This window comes from Equus przewalskii, chromosome 19 (genome assembly GCF_037783145.1).
Source record: "Equus przewalskii isolate Varuska chromosome 19, EquPr2, whole genome shotgun sequence".
NCBI classification, from domain to species: Eukaryota; Metazoa; Chordata; class Mammalia; order Perissodactyla; family Equidae; genus Equus; species Equus przewalskii.
Window position 1 is genome coordinate 51,891,408 of NC_091849.1, and position 12,876 is coordinate 51,904,283.

At 36.9% G+C, this 12,876-nt stretch overlaps 1 protein-coding gene across 50 annotated transcripts in view; it reads left to right on the forward strand.

Moving 5' to 3' along the window:
* MLIP (muscular LMNA interacting protein) overlaps positions 1 to 12,876 on the forward strand; it is a 232,125-nt gene that overhangs the window by 132,336 nt on the left and 86,913 nt on the right. For 41 of the 50 annotated variants that reach the window (XM_070586268.1, XM_070586275.1, XM_070586292.1 and 38 more), the window contains one exon: positions 2,642 to 2,713. The exons of the other annotated variants lie outside the window; for them this stretch is intronic. In XM_070586268.1, the coding sequence (XP_070442369.1) occupies positions 2,642 to 2,713 (72 nt within the window). The remainder of the gene's footprint in view (positions 1 to 2,641; positions 2,714 to 12,876) is intronic. 50 annotated transcript variants of the gene reach the window in all.

Consider the following 12,876-nt stretch of genomic DNA (forward strand, 5'->3'; position numbering starts at 1 on the left):
ATGACATGCTTAACAAGATGGTTCATGAAATAATATAAAAATTCTTATCTTCATAGTTTACAATGACAAGCCAGATCTAATCAGATGGAATTGGATAGAGATAAGACGTAAAGTAGTATTTTTGGATCTAGAGAAAAAAGCATAACTACAGGATGGAGTTTAATTTCAACAAATGTTAAAAAAAGATGAAAAGATTAGGGATTTTGGGTGACAGCACGTTTAATGTGAAACAACAATATGAAATGACTCCAACTTCACTCTCTTGTGTATTCTAAACTCACCACAAAAACCAGGGAGACAATTCCAATTATTATCATTTTCACTGTACTAATTGAGTTTATTGTCAATACATGGAGGTGATGATTATATTATACTCTGTGTTAAAGCACATCTAGCTAAGCACACACTTTTTAAAAATTTAAAGGAATATTGACAGAGGCAAGTGATGAGGATAGTGAAATTCTTTAGCTGAGGATCGGTAAGGAGGGCGTTTGTGGAAACAGCCATGTGACTATCATGCAGAAGAGAGCTCTTAGCACGAGTCATGACTCCAAGGAGGGAGAAATAGGAACCGATGGAGAAGTCAGTGGGAAGCATATTTTGGCTCAGTATAAGGGAGAATTGTTTTCCAGTTCCAACAATTAGAGCTAAATGTGCTGCCTTGGGAGGTAGGCAAGTGTTCAGGGGGTGGCTGAACAGAGGATCAGAGAGATTCATGTCTTAGATGAGAGGTTTCAACCAGATGGCCTTCACCATTGCTTCTGATTCTAAGATTCTGTGGCATTTTGTGTGCAATAGCAAGATATATCTCTGTATAGGCTTCTCCAGCTATATTCTTTAGGGCAGCTGGGGATAAGAGAACAAGGATTATAAATGATTATATGTCCTGAAATGAGAGGCCAGGGCATATGGCAGAGAAGCTCACAGTTGAACTCAAGAGCGTGCGTCTAAATCCCAGCTATGACTTTCTAGCTCTAAGTGATCTTAGATAAGTTACTTAACATCTCTGTACTTTACTTTCCATATGTAAAATGGATATAAGATAGTATCTACCTAATAGGTTTGTTGTGATAATCAGGAGAATATACATAAAGCTTTTAGAATGGTACCTGGATCATAGTGATTGTTAGCTACTTTTATTATTATTGTGACTATATTACAATTAAATATCCATAAAACCATCATGGAGTGTTAATGATACATTTTATTCTGTATTATTTGTCCTTTTAGATATTCTTTGGGAGAAAATATTATCCTATAGAGAAAGCATGGATGGTGGAGCCAGGCAGGCCTGGGTTCCAAACCTGTTTCTGGTGTGTAGTCTTAGACAGGTCACCTGACCTCACCACCTCTCCTCTTCGTAATGACTCTTTTGTTGTTGGGCTTCTGTAAAATTAAATGAGGCAGTGTATGTAATTTGTCTTATTGCTCATGAAGAGCTGGCATTTCATTTTCAGTCCTCATCCAAATACGTTGTTGTCTGGAGACCACAACAATGCAAGCTGCATATAGAGACTTAGGGCTCAAAGGGACCTGAGGCTTTCTTCCTCCAGGTCTGGCATTTTCGTTTCTCTCTAGTTCCACTTCTTCCTAAGGAAAATGAATGTGTCAGCCTCTTACCTTCCTCACATCAGTTTAATGGAGGTTACTTCAATTACATCCCTAAAACTCAAGGTTTTATTTTATTTGATTACACTGTCTTCATCTGTAGACTCTTTGGTCTGCTTTCCGGGGGACTAAGCCAGCTTGGGCTGCGCGCTGATCTCCCAATGGTTCTGGGCCCCTGGGCAAGCTACCTGAGACAGGGGCTTTTGAAGGGGTGAGAGCCTTGAACTTGGTTAAGCAGCTTGGCACCCAGAGTAATACCAAAACTGGGCTTTTGATTATGCTTATTATCCTGATTTCCACAACTTCCTCAAGCTGAACCCTCTCCCCCAAATACTCCACAAAACTGAACTGTATTACTCTGTTTTCCTTAAAACCCAAGATGTTTTATCATTCTATTAATTAACACTGCTGTATTAGAAAGTGCAGGAGATGAGGATGAGGTTTAAAAAAATGAGTTTAAGATCAAGAGCTTGGCTTTCTAGTTTATGCACTATGGAGTTAAATTGCTGATATCACTTCTGTTCAAAATATTCTGCTTATTAAAAATTGCTGATAAATTTTATGTATTCTGCTCTTTGTTTTTATGAATGATGAAAGAGAATGTATCAAGAGTTCAATTAAATTTATTGGCATAATATTTGTTAATTATGGCACTATAAAAAAGAACCACTTTCCTTTGAGAATCAAACAAAACCCCCCACATTTATAGATTAGTACTCCTATGAGGGAATCCTGCTAATGAGAAATTTATATTTAACTTTGTAGAAATGGATGTTTTTAAGTTCTGAAACTATATAGCGTATAATTGCCTATAATCCCTAGGCTGATCTTTTACTGTGATATTTCTTTGCTTCTCATTCTAATAAAATATTAACATGGTGAGCTAATTTTTTCTGTCGAAAACAAGTTGTTCAAGCATAATAACTGGTTTCTTCGTTTGATAACTTGTTTAACTTGGTAGAACTAGTCTAAAACTATGTCATATTCTTCCCTCTTTTCATCTCCACTCTTGCTTTCTGGTTACCCATTCTAGCAATACAAGACCAAGTCAAGCTACAAGGCTTTTGCAGCAATCCCTACAAACACATTGCTTTTGGAACAGAAGGTCAGTGTTGGCTTAAAAGGAGAGTGAATGTTATATTTCTCATGTCATTTTTATGTTTTCTAAAATTTCTGCTTTAAAGATCTGTCTTTACTAAAATAAAATGCTGCCCTTAATTTAGGATGATGTGGTGAAAGCACCTTGGTGAATAAATTGGAGACATCATTGATTCATCACTAGAGGCTACATATGAGCCTAGAGTTGTCCAATCCATTCTCAAGCAGCCCTGGGAAACTTTGGGTTTGGGTTTGGATAAATCCTTGTCCTTTGACATTTTAAATGGTTGTTATATTCAAGAGCTTCCAGCTCTGTTCACATTGATCAAGAGAGTATAGGTAAAATGGGGTTACATGTAAGCAACTGGCCACCTTGGTTGAGACTCGTGATTAATAGTGGCTTCCCCAGGATGGAAACATGTTAGCTGAGTATCCAACTTAGTCACTTAGATCCTATTATGGGCTAAATCTCTTTACCTATTCCCATCAGCCTCTGATCCCACCTCCATGAATGGGAGGGAGGATTTGAGACCAGTTCCAATGATCCAGCTGCTTTTACATGGCTCCAGGGCATTTTTGCTTTGCTATTAAGAGTTATTAATTATGAAATTAGAGGATTCTGTTTCAGTAGGTAAATTAAATCAAACCTCTTGTTTAATAAGCACATTATATATGTTCAAATGAAGGCCAAATGGAGGATCACATCAGAATCAAAGTGAAATTAATTACCAAATCTATGAAATTATTCATTTCATATGTTATTTTTATGATACTTAGGCAATTTATCGCTTAGAGTGTTAAGTCCATGTTTCTGTGTAATTATAGTGTTTCAGATACTGTTATTATCCTTTGTCAGGACTTTAATGTTTGCCAACCAGGTGGTATTTTGACCACTGGCTTATGAATCTACATTCTTGTTATTTTAGTGTGATCTGGGAATAAAACCTTTGTATGATGTCCTGTTTAAAAGGTAGGAATTGTTAGTGGGAAATGCTAAGTAGCGTACAGGAGAACATTAGTGAGCAGCATCTCTTATATCATCTATCTTTGATAACTAATTCCAAATTATCCACATGTGGTCCAGAATCTGTGCTCTATGTGGCTGAATGCTTTGAACTGAGAGGTCACTGGGCTGCAGGGAGATCAGCAGCTTTTTCTATGGCTTCTCTTCTGAATTTATACCTTTTATAGCTCATTAAAAGATGAGATGGGCCTCACACACTGATCTCAGGAGGATCCGGGAGGTGCAGGAGGATGCAGGAAGTGGCACTTCCACCAGTAGCCCCTTATCCTGTTGTCGGGGGTTATTGTGTTGAGTTACAGTGACAGTGTTTCCTCACACAGACCCTCTGCCCATTTCAGATGGACATTTCTGAAATCTGGTCATCAGTGTCTGCCCTCAGAGAAATGGGAGAAACTCTCCTCCTCAGCAGCCAGGCATACAGAATAGGGGCCTGTGGCATCATGGCATCCTTCCATCACACTTGTCCCCTCTAACCTAGCCTATTCCCCTGCACCTGTGTAGTGCCACTATATTAGTTTTCTATTTAGGATAATAACAATTCTTCTTGAAAGACTTTTGTAAGATAAGGCTGGATGTCATTTATGGTTCCAGAGTCTCTATCTACCAGCTCCCTTCTCTTCCAGTTAAATGGATTTTAGAGACTATAATCTATTAGTTAGTCATTAAAAATGAAGAATCATTCACTTAATTTCTAATTTCATCCCAAACCCATTTCGTAAATGTATATGGTGGTATCGCTGTGTATTTAACCTAATGCAAATGCATATAAGAGAGGTTTTGTGTTTTTAATTTTGAATAAAACCTACTTTTTAGGAAAATTATTATTTTTATTTTTAGCGCAACATGTAAATATCATAATGTCTAACTTAAAATAATGTTATTCTAGGAAGCATTGATTATTGTATAAACACTAGTGTGGGTAATTGTCTCTTGGCTGAGATAAATTGTTTTTGGATCATAAATATTTGAATTGTTCAAAGGTCACAAGATAAGACATGATGTTTGTTTTTACTTTCAAGCTTTTGCATAATTCCACATTTATTTTTCTTTGTATTCCATGTTTTTAAGTTCCTCAATAAGGAACTTGACTTTGTAAAAATTTTTAAATAGCAAAAGTGTTATCCTAAGATTTTATGAGAGTTTATTTTCATTTCCACTAATATTTCTTGAATGATGTTGTGCTACTCCCTTCGTGGTTGTAGTTTTGAAAAATAAATCTAGTAATTTAGGCCTTTTTACCCATCTGTTTACACAATAGAACTCATCCTATGCCATTGAAATCAAAGGGAATTGTTTCTGACTTGGTTGGGAAAATTAAGACTCTAACTGTCAGAGATTCATCTATTTTGGGAAGAATTAATATCTTGGAATATTTTAAATCACAGAAACTTTTCTGAGATTCCTTTACTATCTCCCAGAACACAACAATTCAGGGGTAGAGCGATGCTGCCGTCTCAGTATAACATTCGGTTAGTGTCTACGCTGTGGCATGCCTTGAAGGTAGAAGCAACAGGTTTAATTCAAGTCTTAGAGAGTTTAACAGTTAATCCTCTCCCCCAACCAGATTAAACCAATGGTTGATATTTTATACCACATTCTGTTTTATAGCATGTAGTATAATTAATGAGGAAACGGAATCGCTTTAAAAAATAATACGATGTTTAAAAGTGAGATTTTCTCCAAATTGAAATATAGGCATCCATGCCAATCAGACATTAAGCTGTCATTGAATCACTGGATTAGTTTCAGCTTTAATCACCCTAGAAGAAGCCCATAATTTTCAAGAGTACATTTTGTTGGTGGGGGACATGAGGTTTCTGGTACTTCTGTAATTTAGTGTCTGCATCAAAACTTAAACTTATAGCTTATTCTGTATACTATGGTTGTTTTCCCCATGAACATTTAGGAGGGAACATTTGTAGCTTGAGTCTTCACGAGAGGCTTTATAGGAAGAGATAAATGGAGGGCATCAGATTTTAACTTGTTAGCTTCAGGATCTTTGGCTTAATCTCCTGCCAGTAATCATTTCCTCCAAGATTGCAAAGCAGGAACAAAGCAATCAGACCAACAGCATTTGTGACTGTCCATGGACCTCATGACAATATGTTCAACGATATACTGAGCTCTGTAGAGAAAGTAATTTTGATGTGGTCTTTAGTTTTTAGTCTCAGTGTGTGTACTGCTGTCCTTTTCAGAGAATGTTAAAGGTCTCTCTCTCTTACTGCTTAATATTTCTTCTTATCATCTGAGTCAGATAGCAATAGGTGAAAAGTTAAACTGAAGAGCACATATTAATATTCTAAATAAGCAAATTATTTTTATTGTGCAACTGTGTTGAGGAAAAGAAAGAAGAAGGAAGAATTATCTCCATGAAATCAAATAATATGCATCTTTATTGTCTCATAGTAATTAATATTTTCCCATGAAAGTATACGTTTTTTCCTCTAATTTAAGTTCTCTGTTCCTTTCCTCACAAATATTCCTCAGGATAAAATCAGACCAGGGTTAGGTACTGTTTTCCAGCAAGTGGCATTACTGTCTGCCATTTTCAGGATAAATTTAATTCATAAGCTACGTGTTTTTGGAAGAAAAATCCGGGGACCAGCCAGATGGCTGAGTGGTTAGGTTTGCGTGCTCTGCTTCGGTGGCCTGGGGTTCATTGGTTTGGATCCTGAGCACGGACCTACACACTGCTCATCAGGCTGTGTTGTGGTGGCGTCCCACATAGAAGAGCTAGAGTGACCTACAACAAGGATATACAACTATGTACTGGGGCTTTGGGGAGGAAAAAAAAAGAGTAAGATTGGCAACAGATGTTATCTCAGGGTCAGTCTTCCTAAAACAAACAAACAAACAAACAAAGTCCCCCAAAACAAAAAAAACTGGTGGCTCAGCCAGATGCAGTCTGACATTAATAAAAGAAAGAAAGAAAGAAAAATTCTAGAGTAGCTCAATTTTATAAATAGCACATATAAATTATAGGATTAATTATTTCAATGAAAATTATGGGATAAAAATCATTTTATTTTTTGTGATGGGAGGAAGATAAAGAAGAGCCATTTTGATGACAATAGTAAAAACTGTGCTGTAAAAGTAGAAAGGTAAAGATTTGAGATGTATTGTCAGTTGTCAAGTCAATTTATTCTGAATTGCCAGTTTAATTTTTTAAAACATGAGTTGGCAAACTCCAATCTAATTAAACATATGTCTTTGGGTGAGAATATTTTAAGAGCTCTGCATGTCTCAAAAATTTAAATCTGGTTGCTAACTTAGCATATGGCCTATACTAGAGAGACATCTCTTAATTTAGATCAGTACAAGAAGGGAATGTGTTCCCCATTTCTATGGCAATGGAGAAATGCCCAGGACCCAAATCTATAGTAACTGGTTCTCCTCAGCCACTTGTCTAACTCACACTTATCTTTTTTAAATCACTTACCAAACCATGTTTAATTATGCCTATTGGTTGTTTTTTTTCTCTACCATGAACTATTTGAGAGAATATAGTAGTTTTTTGTTAAATGTTCATGGAATGAATTAATTTAGTTTGCAGCTGGGTAGGTCTCTAAAATTTCCAATTTTATTCCACAGGATTTTAAGGCAAATTTTTGCTCATAGGATTATTGAAAAATAAGGGGGCCTAGTGTATGACATTTGGGATGATGATAAATTAAGAGTCTTCCTTTCGAATAGAATAAGCCACATCAGTTTGACTTCCATGGAGAAGATAGAAAGGACCTTCTGCCATAAGGGAAGTAAGTTGGTTTTAGACTTTGAAAGGGAATTGGAAATGACTTAGCTCTGTGAAAACTTAAGTGAGTGAGGGATTACAAACCAACCCAATTCCTTGAGTTATTGAAAGAGATGAGGTGAATTATAGTGAAGGAGGTGTTGGCTGGAAATAAGGAGCACCCTTCTGATATCCTTGATTAAATGAAGGCAAAGGATGGATTCTCCTGCCTTTGAGACTTGATGAACATGTGTGACACTGGCTGAAACGGTTTGTAAAAACTCCCTTCCTCCTGTGTGGGAGGAACTGACATTTAACCCTCCGAAGATCTTGGGATTAAAAACGCCAAGCAGATTTCCTCAATTCTTGAAATTTTTAAACCAATCTTAAGAAAACAATCTAAGGATAAATATTCCTAGCTCCTTAAAGAAGCTGCACTTTTATCTATCTGGAAGCCCGTCTGCCTTACAGGGTACATTTCCCCTTTTCTTCAGATCTGAATACTATTCAGACCTGACTCTCCAACTAGAGAATCAAAGTGAGGTTTATTTTGCTGAGATTACCTCCAGTCCTACAGATGGCGTTGTATTAATGACTGAAAATCAAAGAAGGCTTATGTAGTCCTCAAAGGATTTATTCTTCCAAATAGCTGGACAGATTAACAAAGTATAGGAGCACTGAGGTTCAGCATGAATCATTTTGGGGGGGGGGGTGGAATTTGGTTATTACTAAAATACAGTAACTTACCCATGAAATTTTTGAAATTAGATAGTCTAGGCATTACAAAAAGTTTACAAGCCCTTTTAGATTATTCTTCCTTTGCAAGCAGTTTACTTTCTAACTCTAGAGTGCAATCTATCTTCAGATTTCTGGAACTTAATCCTGTTTCCAAAGAGAGCAGGTTAGACTGAGTCAATATATTGGACTTAAGAGTCTGCAATTCCATCAGAGATGCTCTTTTTGGGTGGAGAACACCTATTACCATTTATTGGCATATATTCCCCAAACGACTTTGATTTACAATGCTTGTTCATAGTCCTTGTCTCTTAATTATAATGTAGTGCTGAGCTCAGAAACTATTTTCTTCTAAATGTCAGATTTACTATGTTTCTTTTCAAAATCTAGGTCCCAAAGTTGGCTGTTCTGAGCAAAATATAACCACTTTTCATGAGCATATTTCTGATAACTTATATTAGTTAAAAATCTTTAAAAATAGGATTTAAAGCATGCCTCATTTATCCCTCACTTGACTATAGTCCTGTTTGGTAGACAAATGTATATATTTAATAAAAATCTTTTACTGGAGAATATTCTGAGAGAAGTTCACTCAAAATGAATAAATCTAAGGAAACATCAATACAATCCTGCTGGCTAAGTTGTCAAAAAGCAATCTATGGTCAGACTTCTTGTTAATGGAGATTTAATATATCTTCTTTTAGTACATTTTTGTACTATGGAGAAAAAAATTACTTTTTATGGCTGCTAGAAGGAACAGATCAAGATGATACATTTGACAAATAACTTCTCATCAATAAAAAAAATCAATCCTGGTAAATTTGAAAGCTATTTAAACTCAAAATAATCCCCCCTACATTTTAATACAGTCTGAGACTTGTCTCCATTTCAAAATTTCAGCATTACTGACCTAATACCATATATCTTCCTTGATTTTCCAAGAGTTCTGAGTAGTTTTTTCATTCTTTGAGTAAATTTCAATATTTTAAATAGCCTAGTAAAGGTTGTGTTTGCCTATAGTAAGTTCCCACAGAGTAACCAGGATATTAACCCTATTTGACTTCAGCTGAAAAAAATATCTGCTCATTGAGCCAGCTGTGATGGCCTACTGGTTAAAGTTCAGTGCGCTCACTTTGGTGGCCAGGGTTTAGTTCCTGGGCGCAGAACCACACCACTCGTCTGTCAGTAGCCATGCTGTGGTGGCTGCTCACATAGAAGGACTTACAACTAGAATACACAACCATGTACTGGCCCTTGGAGGAGGAAAAAAAACAAGAGAGAGAGAGGAAGATTGGCAACAGTTGCTAGTTCAGGGCAATCTTTCCCAGCAAAAAAAAAAAAAAAAAAAAAAAAAAAATCTCATTATGTTAATATTGATCACATGCTCGGATCTTTAATGGTAAACAAATTTAGTTAAAATATGGGAAAAGAAATAATTTGTTATTTATAATATTCAAAGAGTTTAAACCACTTCTCTAGAGCATTTTACTGAGGAGTTTTAAAACCATGCTATTTCTATGGTTCATCCTTCATCTAACTCAATTCTTTGTCAGTTTACCCTTTCAATTCATTTTAAAGATCTTTGCTGGGCATGTATCATGTGCTCTATCCTGGGGCTGCAAAGATAAATACCTTATTTCCTGATTGTAATAGGGCAAATGGTCCAGTAGGGTAGAGATACAGCTGAAAAGTAGTTATGATAAAATGTACAAAGTGAGATGATGCCACCAAGGAGGGAGTGACAGACTGCCTGGTATGAAGGCCAAAAAAAATATTTTAAGGAGTTTGATTAGGGACTTTAGGGTGAATGGGAATTCTCAAAGTGAGTTGAGAGTAGAGGAAGGACAATCTAGGTAGAATTAATAACATGTAGTTAAAACGTCACTGCAAGCTCAAAGAACCCAAGTGGTTCTTTGTAGTTAAAGAGCAGCCTGCAAGCGAGGAGCAGACAGAAGGTATTGTTGGAAAGGTGAGGAGGGGCTAGACCCAGCTTCTCTCCTAAGGAGTTTGTTCTTAGTCCTTGTCTTTACTTTCTGATCTTTTTCTTCTCCACGATTATCTTTATGGTTGGAAGCCATGTGTGACATAAAGCCTAAAATTAAGGCCCGATATTACGTGCTGCCTCGACATCTGGTGAAATTAAGAGGGCCTCAGATGGTGGACGTCCCCCTCCCTACTCTGCTCCCACAGAGAAGGTTCCCTAACCTTCCTTATCAAACTGACCAGGTACAGTTCCCGCATCCAAACAAGCCAGTCACATCCTTCTATGGACCTGGGGGACACCACCATCTTGATACTACAAAGCCTGCCTCCCACCACCCCTGGTTGCTCACTCTGTTCTTGAGCACAACCCCTGTGTGGCCCTGTATGGTTTGCAGCGTTCTCTTCCCTGGGCTGTGAATATATGGGATTAATAAACTGTTGTTGATTTCATCTGCCCATCATCAGGTGTCATGTATTCAGCCATCCCCATAATGGTAGGGTGGGAACACCCCTCCCCCTCCCTCACCAACAGGTAAACATATGGTGATTAAAACACCATGACAGGGAAAAATTAAACTGTCTGAACATCACCTGGAAGTTATCTTTCTGATGTTTTCTATTCCCTGCTATTCATTACTCATGATTAGTCATACGTTTAGAGGATGAAGGAGGAAAGCAAAAGAGATTTTTTTTACGATAAGAAAGAGGCAATCTCAGGTGTTCCTATTAGGTTATCATAGCCAATGTTTTCTATGTTGTTATTTAATGCAGAGAAGTGGATTTTGAGAAAAAAATTTCCAGACAGTATTTTCCCTTGTGAGTTATTGAAATGAGGAGATTGTAAAATCTTATCTTTTAGATGTCACTTTTCTGAGTTCTTAGGGGTATACCCCGTGCTGAAATGATGACTCTAGCATCTGGACATGGTGCCTCTTGGTGAAGGTTAACAGCTCTGGATCTGTTGTATCACTGACTCTGTTAGAAGGAAGAAAATTGATTCTGGTGAGCAATAGTTTCCATGGTTCCATGACGGGTGTGAAACTCTCTGGTCAGTATATGACCTTATCAGAATGATAATGAGGGAATGACGAATAGAAGGTAAATCTGAACAAGAAGACAGGGCCTGTAATTCTAAAGGGTTATATATAAGATATGGCAATAGAGAACTGAATCTTATTTGTATGTTTGTTTACAGACCTACCAGAACATATATATTTAAGTGATCATTTTCTCTTAAAAGTAACTGCCTTTAGGGACCACCCACTTATTCTAATTAGTCTGCAATTGTTTGTCACATTTTTGGTAACCTCTTTTGTAATTGCTTTCATAAATCGTGGCATGTATTTTTCAAATAACCTTAATGCTGGTAGATAGTCAAATTTTGAAAGTGGATTGGAACTAGATATCTTGAAAAACTTCCTGCTCTTTTTTTTTGGTGAGGAAGTTTCACTCTAAGCTAACATCTGTTGCCGATCTTCCTCTTTTTTGTTTTTTGCTTGAGGAAGATTGGTGCTGAGCTAACTTCTGTGCCAATCTTCCTCTACTTTTCTATGTAAGTCGCCCCCACAGCATGGTTTGACAAGTGACGTAGGTCTGTGCTGGAGGCCTGAACCTGCAAACTCAGACTGCTGAAGAGGGGTGTACGGGACTTAACCACTGCACCATGTGGCCTGCCCCAAAACTTCCTGCTTTAAAATACCTAGAATTGATGATCAAAATAAAACAATTGCCTACAATATTCAGTACCCTGTACAGGTTTGTAGTCAAGGAGCAATAAGCTATACCACATAGTCTAGGTGTGTAGTAAGCTATACCATCTAGGTTTGTGTAAGTACGCTATATGATGTTCACACAGTGACAAAATCACCTAACAACGCATTTCTCAGATAGCATCCCTGTCATTAATCGACACATAACTGTAGATTATGTGAATCTAATCTAGATTTTGTATTGCTTGGTTTAGACCTTAGAATGAATGGGAAATTTTTCAAGGTTAATTTCTAAAAAAATAGTCAATAATGTTTATATTAGATAATGTAAGCAACACTTGCTGCCACAATAGACAAACCGTGACATTTCAGTGGCTTAAAACAATCAGCTTTTATCTCCTTCCCACATCACACTCTGGCATACGTTGGTTTGGCCCTCCCACCTGGCTCTCCTCTAATAGTGACTCAGGAATGTAGTCTATTTCCATGTTGCATCTTAGTGATCTGAAGAAGATGAAAGAGAATGATGAAGTCATATCCACTCTTAACTGCCTTGCACCAGAAGTTAGGCATCACTTTTGCTCACATTCATTTAACAAGAATCAGTCGCAAGCCCATCCCTAAATTGTTGAGACCAAGGAAATGTATATGTGTGCCTGAGAGAATGAAAGTAACTGATGAATGCCTAGCATTGTCTCTGCCACGATATCCAAATTAGTGGAGGGGGAAAAAAATGAATAAGAAAAAACCCAAATTTAATCAATTTAAAAAATTCAAAAATTGAATAAAAAATGAAATAGAAAAAGTGATACAAAAGTAAAACAAAAATATTTTGGACACAAATTTAAATAAATAAGTAATTATAATAAAGGAAATGTTAACCTCTCAAATTAAAAGACAATGGTGACTAGACTGGACTGAAAAAATAAGTTCTAGACATTTGCTGTTTATAAAGCACCAACTTTTGAGGTTTGGATCCAGAAAGTTGA